Source organism: Lissotriton vulgaris, chromosome 3_2, assembly GCF_964263255.1.
Source record: "Lissotriton vulgaris chromosome 3_2, aLisVul1.2, whole genome shotgun sequence".
Taxonomy (NCBI): domain Eukaryota; kingdom Metazoa; phylum Chordata; class Amphibia; order Caudata; family Salamandridae; genus Lissotriton; species Lissotriton vulgaris.
The window spans coordinates 268,182,433-268,205,607 of record NC_141690.1 but is presented as its reverse complement, the minus strand read 5'-3'; the positions used below and the strand labels follow the sequence as shown (position 1 = coordinate 268,205,607).

Sequence of the window (23,175 nt, the reverse complement as noted above, 5' to 3'; positions counted from 1 at the left end):
TGACACCCAGACACCAACAACAGACGCCACCACCCCCAACTCAACACCCTTCAAACACACCAACCTCCTGCTCTCCTGCAACCTCGTCAACGACGAAGACACCATCAAAATCATGAACACCATCCACTCCGGCTCTCCTTCCGGCCCCTACCCTCACCACATCTTGAACAAAGTAAGCTCCATCACCACACCCAAACTCCGAAAGATCATCAACAGCTCCTTCGAGACAGCCACCTTTCCGGAGAGCTGGAAACACGCCGAGATCAACGCCCTTCTCAAAAAACCTAAAGCGGACCCAAAGGACCTCAAGAACTTTCAACCCATCTCCCTGCTCCTATTCCCGGCGAAAGTCATTGAGAAGACTACCAACAGACAACTAACCCACTTCCTGGAGGAGAACAACATCCTGGACTCCTCCCAATCTGGCTTCCACAGCAAACACAGCACCGAAACTGCCCTCATCGCCGCCACCAACGACATCAGGACCCTGCTGGACAATGGCGAAACCGTGGTCCTCATCCTCCTGGACCTCTCGGCCGCCTTCGACACCTTCTGCCACCACACCCTACGCACACCCCTCCACGATGCAGGGATCTGTGACAAAACCCTGAACTGGATCACCTCCTTCCTCACCGGCCGAACCCAGAGAGTCCGCCTCCCCATTCAGATCCGAAGCCACCACGATCACCTGTGGCGTACCCCAAGGATCATCCCTCAGCTCAACCCTTTTCAACATCTACATGGCACCTCTCGCCAACATCGTCCGAGCGACCGTCTCAACATCATCTCGTATGTCGACAACACCCAGCTGATTCTCTCCCTCACCAAAGACCCGGCCACCACCAAATCCAACCTCCACGAGGGAATGAAGGCCGTCACAGAGTGGATGAAGACCAGCCGTCTGAAACTGAACTCTGACAAGATGGAGGTCCTCATCCTTAGCTCCACCCCCTCCACATTGGATGACTCCTGGTGGCCGGCCACGTTGGGAGCCGCACCAACACCCTCCAACCACGCACGCAACCTGGGCTTCATCCTGGACTCAACGCTCTCCATGACCCAGCAAGTCAATGCTGTCTCCTCCTCCTGCTTAACACCCTCCGCATGCTCCGGAATATCTACCGATGGATCCCCACTGAAACCAGAAGGACGGTCACCCAAGCCCTCGTCAGCAGCAGGCTGGACTATGGCAATGCCCTCTACGCGGGAATCACAGACAAACTCCAGAAAAGACTCCAACGCATACAAAACGCCTCCGCACGCCTCATCCTCGGAATCCCTTGCCACAGCCACATCACCGCCCACCTGAGAGACCTGCACTGGCTCCCGGTCAACAAGAGGATCACCTTCAAGCTCTTCACCCACGCCCACAAAGCACTCCACAACGCCGTACCAGCATACCTAAACAAAAGACTCACCTTCTACACCCGAACCGCCAGCTTCGCTCCGCTGACCTCGCCCTCGCCACCATCCCACGCATCCGCCGAACGAACACTGGCGGCAGATCATTCTCCCACCTCGCCGCCAAGACATGGAACACCCTCCCCATCCATCTGCGACAGACCCAAGACCGGCTGATCTTCAGGAGACTTCTTAAGACATGGCTGTTCTATCAGTAGCTGCTTCTCCCCCCATTAGCGCCTTGAGACCCTCACAGGCGAGTAGCGCACTTTATAAATGTTTTGATTGATGGATTTATTGATTGACTCATGATTTAAGAGGCCGCTCAAAGCCACAAAGGGTGGCTTATCATGGCCTCATTATTCTTTATGAGAGCGTTGTGTCACGCATCATGTGCCACAGTACGTGGTGCAAATGTGACGCAGGGCTTGCATGAATAAGCCCCTAAGTGTGGAGTAAGTGCACCACCGTTTGTAATTGTGGGCAGTGTGCTGTAGGGTTAAAAAGAGGCTATTGTAAGAACAGTCCTGATAAGTGTATTTAAACAATAAACATTTTATAGATGGTAAGAAAGGTATCTCTTGGATGTGGTTATAGCACAGAACCACCCTCACTGTGTTCCTGTCACTATCAGAGCGCAAATACAAACAATGAAGAGTAAGACATTTTTAGAAAGCACAGAGAGTGGAGGAGATGCTTCCTACAGCATACGCTGAACTGTTTTTTTCTGTCAAATCTGTTTACTGAAGATTAAAGAGAGAAACAATTGTCACCATACAAAGCATAAGACAGTTGAGTAATACTGAAAAACTGCGAGGCCTCATGCATGGTGTGAACTTTTAACAAAGGCAGTGTAGCTCAAGGCAAAGGTAAATGTGAAACTCAACACATAGAGAATGACATGAGCTTATCATCGATGATAAGTGAGGGTAAAACCTCGATGGTGATCAAATAACACAACTGGGGAGGAGAAATGGGGAGATGGGAGAGAATGTTGGGGGAGAGGGACGAGAGGGGGTAAAGGGTATCCTGGGAGAGTCAGACAAGTTTGCGTGAGGACTAGGGAGGTAGAGGTTCCTCATTGGGTCTATGAAGTGGAGACCCAGACCGTGGGGTCCCTTTGTCAAATGGCAAGATTGCATCTTCGAAGAGTTGTAGAGCCTAAAGTTGGTGCGGGGTATAGCGGGAGTGTTTTAGCTTGGAAAAGTGATCAATTAGTGGCTGCCAGGTTTTGTGTGAATTTGGTTTCGCTATATGTGATCCGGGACGTCAAACGCTCCATCATCGTGATGTGCCAGAGATGCAAGAACCATGCAGAGATAGGGGAGGTGGAGGGAATCTTCCAGTGGAAGGCAATGGTCTGTTTAGCTGTTCCTAGTATGTGTGCAATGAGGCACCATTCGGAGTGGGGGAGCTTGGTATTGGAAATCCCACAATGTCTTTATTATGGCTCAGGACTTCCTTCCAAAACACAGTCAGCCTTGTGCAAGACCACCAGGTGTGAATGAAGTCCCCCATTGCTGACTGTCAACCCCAGCAGAGGAGTGAAATGGACAAGAGCATTTTCTGTAGATGCGCTGGTGTGTAGTACCAATGGATCATAAGCTTGTAGGCAGATTGGCTCTGGGGAATGCTCCAGTAAATTTTAGGGAAGTAACACCAGAGTTGTCCCCAGCTTTCCAGTGGTATGTCCTCCCCCAAGTCTACAAACCACTGTCTCTAGTATCTGTAGGAGTGATTTGGAGGAGAGTGCTGTAGTACCTGGTCTGTGTGGGAAATAAGGCCCCGGGTCTCACCGAATGTGCATACTAGGGCCTCGAAGGGGTAAGCAGTCTAGCTGCCCCCTGTGTATAAGTAGGCACAAGCAACCAATGTCGGAGTTGGTAATACTGTAGCTTGGGTGAGTCTATAAAGTGAAAGGCCTTCTTACATTGCTCAAAGGTTTTAAAAGTGTTTCCCTCGAAAAGATCCTAAATGATGCAACATTCACCCTCCCCCATGTGGAAAATGAGTGTGGTTGCACGGCTGGAGAGAAGGTCTGATCACAAGCCACTGAGGTATTAGGGGAGGGAAAGGACGTAAGGCCCCTAGAGATTGCTATTTTGTCCCAGATGTCGCAGACTGTTTTAGTGTGGGTTGGCTATGTTTGCGCTTTGGGGCCGGGCTGTTCTGAAGAGCCAAGCCAGGTCCCAAAGTAGTCTACTGGCAACAGCGTGGTTCATATGAAAGTAGTGTTTTTCGTTTTCGGGGACGACCCATTCCGATACATAGTGGAGGTGAGACAACCTGTAGTACTCCAAGAGGTTTTGGCAGGCTAAAACCCACATTTCCGGGACAGCATGAGTAATTTATTGGAAAATCTCAGTCGTCCCTTTCCCCAGATGGAGGAGTTTAGATTGCGTTGGAGTCATTGGATTTCTACTTGGGGAATGGGCGTGGATAAGGTTTGGAATAGGTACAGCACTTTTGGTAGGATGGATATATTGATCGCATTGAGGTGACTAAGTCAGGATATCAGGAGCTTTTTCCAATGACGTAGGTCTTCCAAGACGCCCCACCTGCAGGACAGCCAGTTAACCTGGGGCCAAGAAGACAGAGAGGGGGTCAAATTTAGTCCCAGATACCGGATCAAGAGGGCAGCCCAGTGTAGTGGGGCGAAGGTTTGAAAATCATGTACCTCCGGTTCAGGGAGGGTTAGATGTAGGGCCTGGCAGTGGGCCATGTTGATTTTAAAGCCCAAGGCTTTTTCAAAGGGACAAAGGAGAGAGGCTAATGTTGGTAAGGAGGTGCTAAGGGTGGTTAATAAAAGTAAAAGATCATGTGTGAATATGGCTACTTTATGTTCATGGCCTCCGAAGGGAATGCTGGTGATAGCTTCTGACTGGCGTATAGCGCGACAAGAGGTTCAACTGCTAGGGGAGGAGCAAGGACAGCCTTGCTTAGTGCCCCTTTCGTATAGGAATAGACGGAAAGAGATGACCGTTAATACAAATTCCCGCTGTGGGGGAGACATAGGATGCCATGAGCCTACATATCGTATCCGGACCTATCCGGACCTAAACCTATTTTTTGCAGAACTGCTTTTAGGAAGCGCCAATCGACCCGGTTAAAGGCTTTCTCCACATCCAGGGATACCAGGCAAGCTTGAATATCCCGGCAATGAACCTTCTTGAAGAGGTGAGCCATTCGGCTGATGCTATCTGCCCCCTTGTGGTGGTGTATGAATCTGACCGGATCGGGTCTATCAGTCCAGGAATATATGCTTCAAGACGGTTCACCAGTATCTTGGTGTATATCTTGGTGTCTGTATTGAGCAGGGTGATAGGAAGTAATGATGCGCATAGACAAGGCTCCTTTCCCGGTTTAGGAATGAGGAGGACCTCTGCCTCAGACAACGTGGGGGTAAGGCCCGAGATTTTAGAGAATGCGTTGGAGAGGCGTAGGAGGTGGTCCTGAAGCTGGGGAAGTAAAATGTGATAGAATGAGATGAGGAGGCCGTCAGGACCAGGGGTTTTCCCGGTAGGGAGGTGTTTTAGCGCCCTGCGTAGCTCGTCCAGCCTGACTGGGTCATCTAGTAGTTGGGTGTGTCGTGAAGGAACCAGAATATTAGACTAATGGACTATACTCACCAATAGCCCATATACCTTATTCATGAATAATAAGTAAGTCGGCAATGGAGAAGGTTCAATCGTTTATTCTGCAGATACAAGCCCTGACAGGGGAGCCTCAGTCTACACGACCCTCGGAGGTGCGCAGAGGAGACTGACTACATACAAACAGAGAAAAGCATATATACGTTTCACACACAGCACAATGTCACCTTACTAGGAAAGATACAAGTTGTCAGTGAGCCAGCAGGAAGACCCATATAAAGCACAATTAATTGCTAGCAGCTAGGCCTAAGCTATTCCGGGGGCAGGCCAGTAAGGTGCCTCCCTTTCTATCTGTAGCTCGGGGAGTACAGGAACGGACTCTGCTAGAATGTGCGCATCCCACAAGAAGGGCAGGTGTGACCTTGGGTTTCCCTGAGCTACAAATTAGCGAGTGGAGCAGACAGCTAGGTCTGCCATCATGGTTTCATGCAGAAAGCCTAATCACGTGATTTCAGAGAAACAGTACTTGACACAGAGAAACTAAACAAGATGGCTCCGGTCATACCAATAGGTTTAGGCAATACTAAAGTGACTCGTTCCTTACTATAATAATACAGTGTAAATGATGCAAGGCTAACGTGTGGTTATAAGGTTATATTGTATATATTAGGCCAACTATATGTATTTATCGTATTTATATCCCATCAGACGGCCTTTTTGGCCTACTATAGCCAATATAACTAAATCTATTCTACAAATACTCCCTCATCAATCTGCATAAGACCTGAGACCTCCTTCTGAATCATTTGCTTGTCAATTTTAGCCTGTCGAGAGATCTTCAAGGTGGACGTTATTCTAGCTGCACAGAAAGAACAGCAAGCCGGGCCACAATGGAGACACAGGCAGCAAGTAAATATGACTCCAAAGGCTCCAGCAAGGTTCATAAATATCTTCCAACCCCAAGTAGATAAAAGACCCCGGAACCTTCCACTAAGGGACCAAGTACCATTGTCGACATGTGCTTCACTAGCTAACCGGTGTAGTTTCTGAATTGCAAGGTGTATGGTAGGGGCTGAATCAGGAATGAAAACACAGCAAGAACTGCCGATCACACGACAGGCTCCACCCCTATCTGCTAGGATGAAGTGAAGAACCATTCGGTTCTGGAGCGAAACAAGCCTCGTAGCCTGAAGCTCAACAGTAATATTGGTCCAAATCCCAGCTGTGGTCTGAACCACGTTTTCCACTATTCTCGACAGGCGTCGTATACTACGACTATTGAAAATCGGTCCCCAAAAAGGAGTGAGACCTTTGGAAATATCTTCAAACTGTTGCAAGGAGGTGTCAGTCTGATCAGTACTATCAGTATCAAAGCTCCTAATGCTTCTATTAGATTCCACTTCTTGTCTAGCTAGTTGGTGTGTCTTATGATAATCAGATGGGGCAATATAAACTGGGGGGTAGAGGAATGAGAGGTAACACCGCCCTGCCCATCCCCGGGGGAGGCAAGTATATGCGTTTTCACCGCATACAAAATATACATTAGGGGGAGTAATCACAGGAGGAGTACTGAATGTGTGCAAGATGTAAGTATAGTTACATCTACTGTGTCCTACCTTAATATGACCTTGTCCCTGTATGCAAAAGGGGGAAGTGCTATTTATGATGGGAATTGGCAAAGCTTTATCATTAGTGACATTTCGTTCTTTAAAATGCTGTAAATACATGGTAGAGTTGAAATCCTGCATTTCCTCTTGTAACCAGGTAGCATTTTCATATTCAGTATATACATTCATACACGCATTTGGGTCTAAGGATCCCTCTCCTCCATTTCCTTCAGCATCAAATCCTTGGTGCCGCTCTATATACTTCAGAATAGCCTCATAGTCTTTTTTAGTATATATCTTAGGTTCAGCTATATAGTGGAAATACATCAACGACAATATTTGAAACCAGGCTTCACAGCTAGCTAAGTGGGACAAGGGCAGGGAAATGAAAATTCATGCTGGTGCATTACTGACGGGAGTAACCCACAGACCCAACAATTCGTCTTGTTGGTGGTGCTATGGGTAACATTTCAATAAAAACATTTTTAGCATAAGTTTCTCGGTGTCTAGCCTTATGTGGAGGTAAGGAATAAAAGAGATGTTCTTCTGGGGCAGGGGTAGTTCCTAGCAGTTTCTGTACAGGGTGCAGAAATTCTAAATACACAAATACACACATTAAAATTATGGTAATTACAACAAAAAAAGCAACGAATGCCACCTTCACTCTGGTGGTCCATCCGGAAAATGATTGCGTATTATCAACATATCGTCGAGGGGCAATTGGTCGTTCATCCTCCATGACAAATCGGGCAAAAGGAAACATACTCTCTAAAAGTCCAAATTCTAACTCGGATCCTCTCTAAAAGTCCAAAAACTAATCTTTGTATCCACAAAGCACGCACGCCACCAGAGGTTTCTTCTTTACGCTGAGGGATCTTCTCCCTGTGTCCGTCAGAGTCTCACAGGCAGACTCCTATCGTTCATCAAAGAACAAACTTTTGTATTTACAGCAGTACGATCGCGGCCCTTAACTCAGTCTTTCTTTCTGAACAGAGCTATTTAACACATTGTTCCAAGCTCTCAACGGGTTCAGTCCAGTGTCTCGCTCAGTACCCCAGTAATTCTATCCGATGTTCCTCAACTCAAGTCTCTGTCTAGCTCCTACAATTGGAAACTGGGGTACTGCGCTGTCTTCGGGCCGCAGGTCGTATTTACAACAGCCAGGTTGCTCCCGGTCAGAAAACAATTCTGCTGCATGGGCATCTGCTACATGCAAAATTTGTGGTGCCTTGGAAATGACAGCCTCCGCTGATTGGGCTGTCTCACTTTCAACAGTGGGCAACTCCACACTTGGTTGCCCTACTTCTTGGGCGTCTGAAAAAGGCACGAAGCTTTGAATCAGCTCTCCTTCCTGACTCGGAATTCCTTCTCGATTTTGTAAATCAAACGGTAAAGGCAGCGGCAGACGTTTTAGATGGCTGACGTGGATCCAGTGCTTTCTTCCCTGCACTTTCACCGCTGTTCTCGTAGCCAGGAGGATCTGATAGGGCTCAGACCACCTGGGCTCCAAACTCGATTTCCACTGGTAGTTCTTCACCAGTACCCACTGGACAGGTTCCAATCGATGTCCAGGACCCTCCGGTAGTGGCTGCAATGCTTCTGATACCTGTTGATGAATTGAAAGTAAATCTTTAGTCAAAGCGTACAGGTAATCTGTCATCAAAGGGTAATCAATATCTCTAAAGGATCGGGGTCTGGGAACTCCCCACACATTGGCAGGTCTGCCAAAGATCACTTCATAAGGAGACAATCCAGTCCTAGTGTGAGGGGTTGTTCTTAGAGATAGTACTGCCAATGGGAGGGCATCAGGGCAATTTAATCCAGTACTCTCACAGATTTTAGCCATTTTTAATTTCAGTGTGCCATTATATTTCTCGACTAGTCCAGCCGACTGAGGATGTCTGGCGGCATGGAACTTCTGTTTAATCTGCAATCCTTTACAAACACTCTGTACTAGCTGAGCATTAAAATGGGGCCCGTTGTCGGACCAGATGACACGGGGCAAGCAGTATCGTGGCAAGTATTCTTTAACCAGGGCTTTAGCAGTTGCAACTGCAGTGGCTTCTTTTGTAGGGTAGGCTTCAACCCATTTGCTAAAAGCACATACCACCACTAATACGTATTTTAAGTTATTTATTCTTTCCATCTGGATGTAATCAATTTGTATTACCTCAAAAGGTAAGGACGGTGGGGCAAAATTTCCACTCAGAACAAATTCTCTACCTCCTGGATTGTGGCGTAAACACACCAGGCAATATTTCACTATATGTGCTGCAGTTTTGGAAATGTTTGGGTAATTCCATACTGGATCTAATACAGCACAAATACCTTTCGCGCCTATGTGGGCTGGACCATGGGCCATTGTCACTACAGCATATACTAATGCATTGGGCAGTAACCATCGCTGCTTTTCAGATAGGTCTATCCAACAATCATTCTTGTCCAGTTTTCCTACTTCCTGCTCCCATCTCTGTACTTCATCTATTGTTGCTTCCTTCTGTAGTTCTCTCACACTTTCAATAGTATTATCAAACAGGGATGTTTCTGCTACCCATCGGGCCGATGTGCTAGGGAACATGGGGTTCATTCTAGTCTGGGCTGTTTCTTTCGCTACTGAATCAGCAAAAGCATTTCCCTTTCCAGTGGAATCAACAGCTTTTTTATGGGCGCTACACTTAATGATTGCCACTTTCTCTGGTAGTGTCAAGGCAAATAACAGTTGATCAATTAAGGGGCCATGTTGGATTTTCTGGCCATGCGTAGTAAAGAAACCCCTCTCCCTCCACAGCCTCCCAAATCTATGGGCTACGCCAAAGGCGTACTGGCTGTCCGTAAAAATGTTCACTCTCAATCCTTCACTCAATTCCCATGCTCTTAACAAGGCTATTAGTTCAGCAGCCTGGGCTGAGTGATGAGAGATCCTTGCGGTCTCCACCACCGTTTTCAATGTCGTGATAGCATAAGCAGCTGTCGCAGTGCCATTTGGTAACTTAAAACAAGAGCCATCCACATACAACTCTCCTTGATGTTCAGATAAAGGGATTTCAGTAAGATCTACACGTCCCTTCGTTTCTTCTTCTGTCCTAAATATACAATCATGGACGTCGTCCTTTTCATCATTTGAAGGGAGAGGTAGTAATGTGGCTGGGTTCAGAGTGGCACATCTTTTAATCGTGATATGAGGTGCAAACAAGGTCAGCTCGTACCCTGTCAATCTAGCACTTGTAAGGTGCTGGGTCTTAGTTCTGTTCAAAAGGATATCCACAGTATGCGGTACCATGACTGTGAGGTCTGTATTCAAAACTATTCCCTCTGATTGCCGAATGGCCACTGCTACTGCAGCCGTGGCCCTCAGGCAACTTGGGAGGGCTCGTGCAACATTATCCAAGACTGATGAAAAGAATGCACAGGGTCTCTGTTTTCCACCAAAACCCTGTGTTAATACTGAAAGCGAACAACCGTCCACCTTGTGCACATAAAGTGAAAAAGGCTTCCGGTAGTCTGGGGTACCCAAGACAAGTGCAGATCAAAGAGCAGACTTTAAAGAATTAAAGGCTTCTTGACATTCATCCGTCCAGGGTAAGCGTTCATGCACATCTTTGGTTGTCAAATGCAACAAGGGTTTAGAGAGAAGTGAATAGTTAGGAATCCACTGACGACAGTAAGAGGTTATGCCAAGAAAAGCACGAACATCACGTTGAGTACGAGGTATTTATTTATTTATTTATTTATTAATCTTATAGAGCGCGACAGCTACCCGTAAGGGTTTCCCGGCGCTAATTGACAGTAAACAACATGATTGATCCTGAAGGAGAAGGATTATTGGGCAAACAGCCAGGTCTTTAGGGCTTTTCGAAAACGGAGATGGCACTGCTCCATTCGTAAGTCTATGGGAAGAGAGTTCCACAGTTTGGGTCCCAGTGCGGCAAAGGAACGGCCTCCCACTCTGGAAAGCCTGAACCTAGGTACGCAGAACAGATGTTGGGAAGAAGAACGGAGTGAACGTGTGGGTAAATAAGGCTTAACGAGTGCTCGAAGGTAAATGGGAGCAACATCAATTTTAATCTTATGCATAAAGCATAGTGCCTTAAATTTTACACGATTTTCAATATTGAGCCAATGAAGTTGCTTAATGCGTTTCGTGATTGGATCATATTTCCGGCATCCACACAGGAGCCGGGCAGCAGCATTCTGAACCAATTGGAGACGACGCAAGATCGCCTTGGTAACCCCCAGATAGAGCACATTACTGTAATCTAATCTAGAGGTCACCAGGGCCGTCACAACAGATCTTTGGGTGTCAGATGGCAGAATCCAGAAGATCTTTCTCAGCCATCTAAGAATAGTAAAACAGGTGGCTGAGACTTTATTGACTTGGTCCTTCATCGACAGATCCCTGTCAATGAGAACCCCGAGGTTCCTAGCACGTTCAGATGGAGTAGGTAGAACGCCCATGGTTGACGGCCAGTGTTTCGGACTCCAAAGGTCAGGCCTGTTGCCGAAGACAAGCACCTCCGTCTTATCGCTGTTAAGTTTTAGAAAATTACGGCTCCTCCAGCGAGAAATGTCACTAAGACCAGATTGCAGAGAGGAAGGTGAAGAAGGGTCTGCTTGAGATAAGGAAAACACAATCTGAGAATCATCAGCATAAGTGAAAAGATTGAGGCCAGAAAGCTGTGCAACATGAGCCAACGGAACAACATAAAGATTGAAGAGGAGAGGGCTAAGGATAGAACCCTGGGGAACACCATGAGGGGAATTGTGGATGTTCGAAGTGGAAGTATTAGAGAAGATTTGAAAGGTCCTATCAGAAAGAAAGGACGAAAACCAGAGTAAGGCTTTGTCACAAATGCCAAAAGAAGCAAGGCTATCGAGAAGGATACTGTGGGAGACAGTATCGAAGGCTGCACTGAGATCAAGCAAAATCAGTGCAGCTGTTTGACCTTGATCTAATAATTGGTACAGACATGTTAGTTATTACAGATATTCGCTCTGGAGTCAATCGTCTCCCCGCTTTCGACAGTTAGTGGCCTAGGTAAGTCACTTCTGTCGACAATATTGGAATTTAGAAAGGGACACTTTATTACCCTTGTCAGCCAAATGTTTCAATAATTTACCTGTGGCCTCTTTGCAGCCTTCCTGTGTATTGGAGGCCACCAAAATATCGTCCACATACTGGATGCTCGCGTTCACCGCAGGCAAAATTAATTCATCGAGGACTGCTTTCAAGGCTTGGCTATAAATGCTAGGACTCTCTGTATAGCCTTGAGGGGCCCGTGTAAATCTAAAGCTTCGGCAAGATAATGAGAATCGGAAGATATGTCTGCTATCAGGATGAATCAGAATGCTAAAGAAAGCATTCTTTAAATCGATTACTGAAAAATACTGAGCTATAGGGGGAATCATTGTCAGAATAGCAGTTATATCAGGTACCACCGGATATTGTGGAATTACAATTTTATTGACTTCTCTAAGGTCAATTACAAAACGGTATGTATTTTTATAATCCGGGGCACCGTCAATCGGTGTTTTCTTCAAAATTGGTAAAATCAGACTGTTACAAACATTCGCAGCTGTCTCTTCCACCACTCCCCTCTGAATGAGGTCACGTATAATGTGCAACATGGCCTGTTCACCTTCTGGTGAAATTTTAAACTGCGGAATGCGAGGCAGCTGGACATTAGCTTTCAGGGTTATTGACACAGGGGCTATTCTTAACAGATCAACATCAGTATCTCCTGTAGCCCACAGTGTCTGAAGAATCGTAGAGAATTCAGGGGGAAGGCTTTCATTTTTGGCAAAGTATTGGGCTACATTTGGGGGTGGTTTCTGCATTGTCAAATAGACACCATCGGGGGAACAATACATTTGTGCATGTAACCTCTTCAAAATGTCCAGACCCAAAAGGTTTTCTCCACAATTTGAAGTTAAAAGAAAAGGTGCATGTATAGAAATGGGGCCTACAGTGAAAGGCAAAGGTTTAGAAACAGGGCTTACCACCGGTATTCCAGAGAATCCCACTGATACGTTATTTTGGCCAGACAGAGCAGCCCCTGGGACCAGTGTATGGGCAACTGAGCTATTCATTGCCCCAGTATCCACTAGAAATTTTCCCGATGTTCCCAACAGTTCCCCTTGTACATAAGGTCCCTCCTGGTCAACTGGTACTGTAAAGTGGCCCCCGCTCTGTCCTTGGCTGTCTCATGCATAATCCTGTCCGTCGTACCCATCATCCCTATAATTTTGGTTGTAGTACTGTCTGGTTTGGGGATTGTCAAAGTAATTTTCCCGGGAATCCTCATGTTGCATCTCCTCTCGTCTCATGCTATTTCGGTCTATATTCCCTCGACCTCTTCCTCGTCCTCTATTAGGACCATTCTTTGTCTGCAACAGAGGGCAATTTGCCCTCCAGTGCCCTTCCTGTTTGCAATAGGAACATTGATTTATACCAATGTTCAGGGGACCTCCTCTACCTCCTCCTGCCTTCGTACCCCTCTGGAATGAACCACGCCCACGCCGTCCTGAGCTCTGCCCCCTACTTACTTGCTGCAACAAACCCCTACTCTTCAAATCCTTAGTCTTCTTTTCTGACTTTTTTTTACTTTCATTCTCTCGATGTTCATAATATTGGGCCATACTGAGAATCACTGACGGGGCAGCCGTAGTCCATGTGCTCTCGGCTGCTTGAAGACGGGACATACGGGACATAACTTCGGGGAGTAAATTCGTAACAAATCGATTCACAAACAACCGTACCCCATCTTCCGTGGATAGGTCTTGCCCACTAAAGTCTATGAAGACTTTCTCAAACCGGGTGAAGAAATCTGACACACTTTCATCCTTCTTCTGTCTACAGGCGGTTAATTTGTTCCAATCAACTTTTCTAGGAGGGAAGAGAGTCTGCATGTAAGTAATAATTTTAGCTGGTACGGCTAGTACCTCATCTCTAGGTTTTTCTCCAGGCTTTCGTTCCTTGTCCCAGGTTTTTAGTTGATCCCATGTCCCTCCCAACTCGGGGGCATGGTCCGTGTCATGTATTTGTCTCCAAATATCTACCGGGATCAAAAGGCCAAAGAACAACTCTATATCGGGTATTGTCATGATAGCGGAATTGGCGGCCTCAGTCAATTCCTTATAGTAAGCAGTGGGATTTTTACGGGGATTGGAGTGCTGAGCTTTTAGAGTGAGGACCTCGCTTCGTTTCCAAGGGGTATAAACCCATTGTTCCTGAAGCCTAGAATCCACACGAGCCCTAGTTACTGTGCCAGCGCCATCCCTTAATTCCTTAATTCAGGTAGTTCAGGATGAAAGAGTGGATGCACATCTCTCATGGGGTGCTGCGCTCCCCAATCGGCGCACTTTTAGTGCATCCGTTTGCGATAATGCACCAGAGTTGCTACATTATGATATACTTCATCTGCCTGTAATTGAAATTTAAAAGCTCGATCTCTTATATCACGCAGTATCTGAGGAGGTATTCCTTCCTCGAAACACTGCTCCCATAGTGAAATCAATCGGATTGCCATATTCTCCAAAGCCAGTTGCTGCGCAACCGGTTCAAAATCTTTCATGGTACTCCAAATGTCCTCAAAGGTGTAAATGGCGTGCCACATCCACTGAGATGCCTGTATCACTATGGCCTTCCTTTCTCCCGCACCCAATAACGAACAAGTATAGACTCGCTGATCACTCAAGTCCGGTCTAAGGCGTTTGGGCGTGGTATCTAGACACGCCATGTATCGGGTATCTATGGCGGTCTGGGTTGGAGGGGAGAGAAATACCGGGTGCAAAGGGGAAGGGACAGTTGCGTCCGGCTGCAGGGATATCAAAGGTGAGGTAGTTGGTCGGAGAGTGGGAGGGGGAAGTAACGAACTTCGCACTGATCTGTCAGCAGGGGCCGTGGCAGCCGTTACCGGTGCTCCTGCGGCCGCTGCTGCTCCAATTTGGCCCGCTCTTGGCAAAGGCATGGCTGGGTACAATCCCTGCGGGGCATAAGGAGGAGGTGGTCGGGCTTCTAATAAATCCTCTATTTCATCTCCGGTCTCAGGTCGAGTCATATAACTTTTGTCCATCTCTAAACGGAATTGCGTATCTATTTGTGCGATATTCTCTTCCACCTTCCCTTTGTCATAAGCTATAGCTTTCTGGGTGACTTTCTGTCCTGATTTAAGCTTTCCCAATTTCTCTTCTCTTATCCGTCGTCGCTTTGCCTCCTTCAACTATAGGTTCAAGGAGTCAAACATCGACTGGCGGCTTTTCTTCATAAACAGTTTGTTTTGAATGTAATTAATCTTTTTCCCGTCAAACGACCCTGTTAGAGGCCATTACAAATCGGAATTATCTTTGGTGTACTTATTCCAAATTGTATTAAACAAAATCGGTGTAAGACCGTGTTTCACATACATATCATAACTGGGGCTGCCCTCAGGAGGGGCAGGCTGTTCCTCTTCCAGCCGTTTATTTCGTGACAGCAGCACCCAAAACATATTTTACTAAAACAAGACATTTTTGTAATGTTCACGCAGTTCTATTCATATACTCCAGAAATCATTCACATTCGGAGGCGTCCTCTTCACCACTCACACTCTCATATTCTTCTATTTTCTCACAATAAAATGCTGTAAAGTGTCGCAAGGCAATAACGTTTCAGTACTGGTTACTTGTTCTATGCAAATGACATGTCTTCAAAACGAACAGAGCCCGTCGACTCCTGTTCGGGGAATCGATTCAAAAGAATTCTGGACCAACAAAATACAACAAAAGGAACAGTTGTCAGACTGTTCTGAGATCACCTCGTAGGCGAACCACGAACCCTCTTACAGGCCATCCCATGGTCCTGTTCTGGTTGGGCCGGGCGTCTGGGCACGTAGCTCCAGAACCCTAGCTTACCCAGTTGCTCCCAGGGCTTTCCTGAAGAGGATTTGGCCGAGCGAGTAACTCAGTACACCGCTAAGGCACCAGGTGTTGTTTCAAGTTTTCAACAAACAAGTCCGTGAGGTATCTACCCGCGCTGCCACTTCGCTGCAACGTCAGACCCTCAGATCCCCTCGTGGTCCGGCTTCCCCGGCCACCTTCAAAAAGCAGTTAACCGTTACCAAGGAGACACTTCTTCCAAGTGTTTCTCATCCAATACAATCAAAAGTCACTCACCTGGTGCACTCAGGTCGATTACGAATTCTCCACTGCCGACTCCTAGACAGACCGGCACAGTCTGTTTTTCTCTCGGGTTAAGCCCGTAGGACTCCGGCGTAGGGTCTTCAGCAGCTGGGAGGGCTACTGGGCTCGAGAGTGGAATTTCTTGTTTTCGTACCACAAAACGGGTGTTCCAGATCAGGCTTCTTTTTCCGTCCACCCACTCGGCCAGAACTCCTCCCTGTCCCCTTTACTCCTGTTTATAGGAGGGGACGACCCTATCGCGGAGTCCCGGCGGAGTCGCCAACTGAAGGAACCAAAATATTAGACTAATGGACTATACTCACCAATAGCCCATATACCTTATTCATGAATAATAAGTCAGTCGGCAATGGAGAAAGTTCAATCGTTTATTCTGCAGATACAAGCCCTGACAGGGGAGCCTCAGTCTACACGACCTTCGGAAGTGCGCAGAGGAGACTGACTACATACAAACAGAGCAACGCATATATACGTTTCTCACACAGCACAATGTCACCTTACTAGGAAAGATACAAGTTGTCAGTCAGTCAGCAGGAAGACCCATATAAGGAACAATTGATTGCTAGCAGCTAGGCCTAAGCTATTCCGGGGGCAGGTCAGTAAGGTGCCTCCCTTTCTATCTGTAGCTCGGGAAGTACAGGAACGGACTCTGCTAGAATGTGCGCATCCCACAAGAAGGGTAGGTGTGACCTTGGGTTTCCCTGAGCTACAAATTAGCGAGTGGAGCAGACAGCTAGGTCTGCCATCATGGTTTCATGCAGAAAGCCTAATCACGTGATTTCAGAGAAACAGTACTTGACACAGAGAAACGAAACAAGATGGCTCCGGTCATACCAATAGGTTTAGGCAACACTAAAGTGAATCGTTCCTTACTATAATAATACAGTGTAAATGATGCAAGGCTAACGTGTGGTTATATTGTATATATTAGGCCAACTATATGTATTTATCGTATTTATATCCCATCAGTCGATGGTCAAGTGGTTCCCAGGGGCATGTGGCGAAGAAGAAGGAAACATCCTGTAGAGAGTGGGAGTCCTCAGCGTAGATATCCGTGTAGAAGTTGCAGAGTGCTTGCTTTTTATTGTGCTCGGATGTAGCCCAAGTGCCCTCTGCTTGTTTGACCTTTGAGGTGTGGGCTTTAGCTAACTGGAGCCCTGGTAGCAGGAGCCCTGCTTAAAGAACAGCGTGCCTCATCCCTAAAACCTATTGGGGCACTCCTAGATATTTATAGGGCAAGGGTTGTAAGCGCAGCACTATACGGCGCAGAACTGTGGGGCATTCAGAGAGTTGACACCTTGGCCTCCCTCGATAACAATTTTCATAAAGACCTCATGAAGCTACCCCACAGTACCCCCACAATCCCCCTCTTGCTAGATGCGGGCTCCCGCCCAATATGTGAGCAAGCTAAATTACGTCCCCTTTTACTATGGTCCAGAATATGGAATGTCCCTGAACTCCGCAGCTACGCAGATGCTCTAAATGATCTCCTGTCCCTTCCGGGTTGCTATAAGATCACCTAGCTTAGGGAGGTCAAGTGCCTTCTCTATAAACTGGGTCTAGGAGATGCTTGGGACAACAAATCAGCACCTCCAAAACAACTGCTAAAGAAGGCTTACTGGTCATGGGTGGACAACGAGAGAATGTGCAATCCAAATCACTGCAAATCTGTTGCCCAGTTTTTGTTAGTAAAAGAGCTCCCTTTTAGGGAACCCTATTTGGATCTTATCCATAATTCTGGCGACAGATCTCTGTACATCAAATTCAGGGTGGGGGTACTCCCTCTAGGCCAGTTTACCTGGACCTGGAAACCACCCTTACAAACTGTACCATTCTGTCCTTTCTGCGATATGAGGGTTGAGTCCGTTGCGCACTTGTTGTTCGAGTGCAACACTTATGCAATGCCTAGAAGGTTGTGGTTGAAGCCCCTATGTAGGAGCTTGGGAACGAGATCATATCTGGAAGCCCTGCGCATATTGCGCACAGATGCAAGACCTTTCTTGCTTGCTGTATGGCAAAATTTCTAGGCTGGGCTTGGCGTTTATGAACTGCAAAAAAGCTGTTGATCCAGTAATATGCTCTTTCCCTATCTTGCCCTTTCTTAAAATTATTGATTGTTTTTTAAATTTTTCATGTTGATTCTGTCGGTCATTGTATTGACTGTGTTAAAATGTCTTTTAATTGATGTGATGTGTTGCTTTTATGATATGTTTTTATGTCGAAATAAAGCTCAACTACTAAGCTAACTGGATATGGAGACAGCGGGTCAAACATGATCCCACCTTGCTTCCCTTGTCGCCGTCCCTGTTGTGTGGGCACACCTTTGCCTCGATCCTGGCGTTCCCCACCACTGACTTGAGAGTCCAATGTGTCCTGTAAAGAATGAGGCGAGCACTGATCAGGGACCTGAAATCTATTTTTGTGCCGTTGCGCAAGTCATAAGTATGCTCAGGAGACTCAAGTGTCTTGAACCAACACGCGAACCCTGCTTCTGTTGTTGCTGCCACTGATTTTTATTTCTCCAGTTCTTTTTAGGAAAGAACGGGCGCCCATCTTTATCAGCCTGAGCTTTTTGTTGAGTTTGAGCTTGAGCTTGTCTTTGAGTAAAAGGCTTTAGCAATAATATTTGGCAATTTGCTCTGTTTGTCTGCGTCAGCAACAGCCTCCAAGCGTTGTGCCACTTGTAAACTTACAGCAGCACCCTTAACATTAGCAAGGACCATATCGCAAACAATATCGAACACTCCCACCAGTCTCATTACCAACTCAAGGGCCGCCTCGGCCCCATGTTCATCCTGAATAGGTTTAATCACAGAAGGGAGAATGGTCATTGAGGGAGTGCCGAAACACATAGAATACACCGCGGCAAACACTCTACCTCAAATGTTACAATCAGCCAATTCGGGAACCAGGTCTTTAGGCAGACTCATGGTCAATATTCTGTGTTTCTCCACAAGCGTGATATTTGGAAAAACAGCTTCGAGTTGTCCATACTTCTCAGCAAGCCAATAAGGAAGTTCATCCTGATTTTGCGGACGCTTGCCCATCACAGAATTAATCATTAAGGAACTGATGAACCCACCACCAGGTGCAGGTGGTTGCACAGCAATGCCAGGTGGTCCCACCTGGAAGTTGCGTGACATGAACTGTATAACAGCTCTATGTACATGTATCAACAAAGAATGTAATATTAGGAGCTCTGTGACTGTAGAATTGAGATAATTTGGGTGCGGGGTATATCCAGCCAAAATGGGCCACGTGGCCCAATCTATCGATAAGGGGCCTACAAGGACCGATGTAATAGGGTGAGGAAAGGCACCATTAAACCATATAGTGTGTTGCCAAGCCATTCACGGAACATCAAGAGATCTATAAGTTGATAATCCAGCGGTACCGCAGTGGCAGTAGACTCGTGAAATAAATGATCTGTTCCATCGACTGCCGGAAAGGTGACCCAAGAATAAAACACCTCGAAGTGGTAAGCTGCATTCGCTTCTACAACAAAAATTAGCACAGCACCAATATTAGGGGCTCCAGGTTGGGCGCCCTATTGTGGGTATTCTGCACATACACAGAACTATGCGCAGGAAAACAGGACCCCTGTGTATGGGGGTTGTACCTTCCTACCACCTTAGTACCCAAAATCCCAAAACCGACTAGCTATAGTGTCTCATTCGTTCTCCAACATAATCACAAAGCTTAAATTGATTATACAACCCAGAACACAACACTCCTGACTCTCTCAGGAATTGCTGTAGCAAGACATAGCCTTTCGCTCACTCACTTGTATTTCTACACAATAAGAATTGTCAGAGTCACGGTTATAGTTCAAAATTATTATTTTAACTATTGTGCTAATGCAGTATATGTGCCACTACCAGCAGCGAAATGCATAAACCTAATACAGTAAGCATTGTTACAATTCCATAGAATATAAAGAGGGATGTCATCATATACAGACAGTGGAAAAGCTACTATAAGACCTAACCACCATACCCTTGGTTAGGTGAAGTTTATTATATAAAGGAAGATCTCTGGGCTTTGTCAGCAGACCTCATACCTTAGTGCCTAGATGGAGCTTTATATCATAGGAATAACAAAGCTCTACTCGCTGGAAAGGTCCCTCTCCAAGTATGGGTTTGAACAACATGCATCTCCGTAATATTATAGCACGAGTTTCCGGCAGTGCAGCTGTGTTAGCATGTTATCTAGGTGCTAGGAACTGACCAGAACAGGTTGCCCACGCGCCTGATGAAGGCACGTATGCCGAAACGCGTGTAGTTTGACACCTGCCGCACTGCCTCCATCATCTTCACGTCTGTTATGTATATTGGATATACAATTATAAATGTATTTATGTGATGAATATAAAATATAAAAAAGAAATAATATATATATGAAACAAGAAAAATAAAAAATATATGTTTTGATACTTATATCTGTGTATACCCATTTTTAAGGGTGATACTTTCATGGTCCTTGTCTTTTTCACTGTAACGTGATGTAACATAAAATAGACAGAACTTTTGAATGAAATATCTAGCTAAAACCTTTCTTAATGGTATATTATTCCCTATTTTTAGCTAGTTGTTAGATAAAAATAGTAAATTGATACTTGTATAGCGCACTACTCACCCGCAAGGGTCTCAAGGCGCTTGTACGAATACCGCTGTGGAACCCATCCTGGCTTTCCCTGTGAGGTGTCCACTCCTGGGCACCCCCAAGGTGGAGGCCAGGCATCCTTAGCGTTGTGGGGGCCGTTGTGGAGATTAAGCAAGCTATTGCCCAGAGTTGCAGAGTGGGACTCCATGATTGGAATAGGCACCGAGGCGAGAATTATCAGGTCCGTGGAATTTTTTAGCCCAAGACCCGCCGAGGCAGGGAATTGAACCCTGGTCCCGGGCTAGACCTCTGCATCAGGGTCTGCCGCTCTACAACAAGCCCACCCCTCCAGCCCCTGGCTCAGTGCCGTGTGACGACGCTCAGACTAATCACAATCCTGCATGCAGCATTGTGATTGGTCAAGTTATCCTGGGTGCTTACTAATCACAATTCTGCATTACAACGTTGTGATTGATCAGTGGGGCCTGGCTGAGCTTCCTGACCCAAGACAAGGAGATCAGGAGCAGAGACGTGGGATCCGGCGGCAATGTAAGGTGAGTTTATTCTTTTTTTATATTGCTCACCCCACCCCGTGAGCCCTGTCCCCCCCGCCACTACGTGACTGTACCCGCCCTGCCCCGCCACCCGCGAACATGCCGGTGCTATTGCCTAGAATTTCACACATGTGCACACTGAAAACATGGAAATGTCACACATAGGCAAATTTAAAACTTGCCAGCTATGATGCCAACTTCCTACATACGCCCCTGTCTTGTCTTTGTCACTCTTTCTGGAGCAACAGCAGCTTGTAACAACCACGATCACTGACTATTAGCGGCACAAGGCCTTTTTCTTAAAAGCTCGAGCTAGATGCCCGCCTCTGGCTCAGCTCGGGGTCCTCGTGGACCCTCGAGCCCAACAGGATTTGAGCCCAGACCCTTCCTCTTCCTGGGTCAAGGAAAACAAATCCAGACGCATTGAATATCGGGGTCTCTTACCACTGGACAGTGTGTTCCTGTTGGTGTTTTTTTAAGTTGTAACAGAATGTTGGTTTACACAGACAGTGAAAAGCACCTTTGTGCTAAAACTCTAAAAACATGAAAATGCTGAAACTCAAAAAACACCAACACAACCATAGTGCCTTCCATAAATTATCTACTGGACTCGGAGACCCTCAGGCTAAAGCCCCCGGGGAAGGGCTGTGTTATTTACTTAACACCTTGGCTGCTAAGGCAATTCCCAACCTGTGCTGGAAATTGCTATTCTTCTCTATTCATGACGAGCTCAGCTCGTCATAAGCACAGCTCCAGTGTGCCTCATGACGATCTGAGCTCGTCATGAGCAGGGAAGGGGTTAAAAACTGAAGAATGAGCTGGGCAGGCTGAATTCAGAGGGCTGCAAGTCGGGTTGCCACATGGCTAGTTTACTACCAGCAATTTAATGACTGAAAAATACGTATGTTTTCTACAAAAGTAATATCACCCAAAATAAGCTTCCCCCCCCCCTTAATAGAATATATTTGAAACAAATATAGTATGAAAGCACTGTAAAATGGCTCCACAGCTGCCTAACGTTCCCTGACTGGTAAGTAAAGTAAACAAAAACAGAAAGGCCATGTTAGAACTGAATACTGACGTCTTTTGACTAAGATCAGTTTAGTATTTATTCTCTTTAAGACCAGGCTCTTACAAATGGCTATTATTCTTATTTTTGGAAGGTGGCAACCCTTGGAAGCCAATGACAATGCAGAGAACCATGGAATGTTCAATCCCCCCTCTAGCACTGCCCTCTCAGGCCCGGATAGGGTGGAAACCATCTGTGATGAGCCGTTCATGCAATAAACAGACCACGCTGATGTCTTGAGCGTAAAAGGCCATTTATTAGGACCAGGCTCCACAACATAATCAATAACCAAATAACAGCAAACATCAATACCAAAACCCCAACATCAACTCTTCATCCCTTCACTCTCTTCACCCACTTCGAACTCACTTCTCCTACCACTCCATGACCCGTTCCGTTCTTCATCCTTTTCCACAGATCTCTTAGCATCCTCCCTGGTATCACCTGGCATTCCACTCATGCCTCCAGCTTCCCGCATCATTCACCCCCCTTGAGGGATGGGTGCACCGCTATTGACTCCCCTGCCCCTCCAAAGTATCGCCAACCAGGGAACACCCTTTAGGGCGGTTACTTGCCCCCCCCTGGGTCCAAACTGTGCATCTTTCGCCCCCACCTACTCAAGCATTCCTGTGACACCAAATCGCCTCATTCCATAAGTTGCTAATCACGTCTCTCATCTCCATCATGTAGTAAGCATTCCCCAATCTCGAAAGATGCACACCGTCGTCCCTAAACAGTAGTGGTTCCTCCAGTCAAAGTCCAGTATGAGCAATGACTTGGATGTCCTTTTCCCCACAGAAAACCTGCATTGCTCTGTTGAGCCTCCTTTGTGCTTTTTCCACAGCCCTGTGGTTGATTGCCCCCTCCATACTTTACGAGGAACAAATTCAGTCCCAGCCAACCTTTGTTTCAAAACCTCCAAGTCTCTTTGCATCAGCTGTAAGAGCGCCAAACCCGACAGCTGAATCAAATTGTTCTCTCCCAATGGTTTATCAACAGATCAGGGCATCCTTTCTAGGGGACCATCTTCGCGAGCCAGGGCAATAGTGCCCCCCATGGCATCCCCCCTTTTCCCCACCAGTGCACCTCATGATGTTGTCCTTTGAGTCCCAGGTTTTGGCCGTACACCTGTTGCTCTGCATACTTGGAGGCCCAATGCACAAACGAATGCCCCA

General features: G+C 46.6%; 1 protein-coding gene across 1 annotated transcript in view; it reads left to right on the top strand.

Annotated features, from left to right (window-relative positions):
* LOC147725656 (uncharacterized) overlaps positions 1–22,965 on the top strand; it is a 147,419-nt gene extending 124,454 nt beyond the window's left edge. Inside the window, exon 2 of the mRNA XM_086964477.1 lies at positions 22,845–22,965. Within this exon, the coding sequence (XP_086820603.1) occupies positions 22,845–22,965 (121 nt within the window). The remainder of the gene's footprint in view (positions 1–22,844) is intronic.
* The last annotated feature ends 210 nt before the right edge of the window (positions 22,966–23,175 follow it).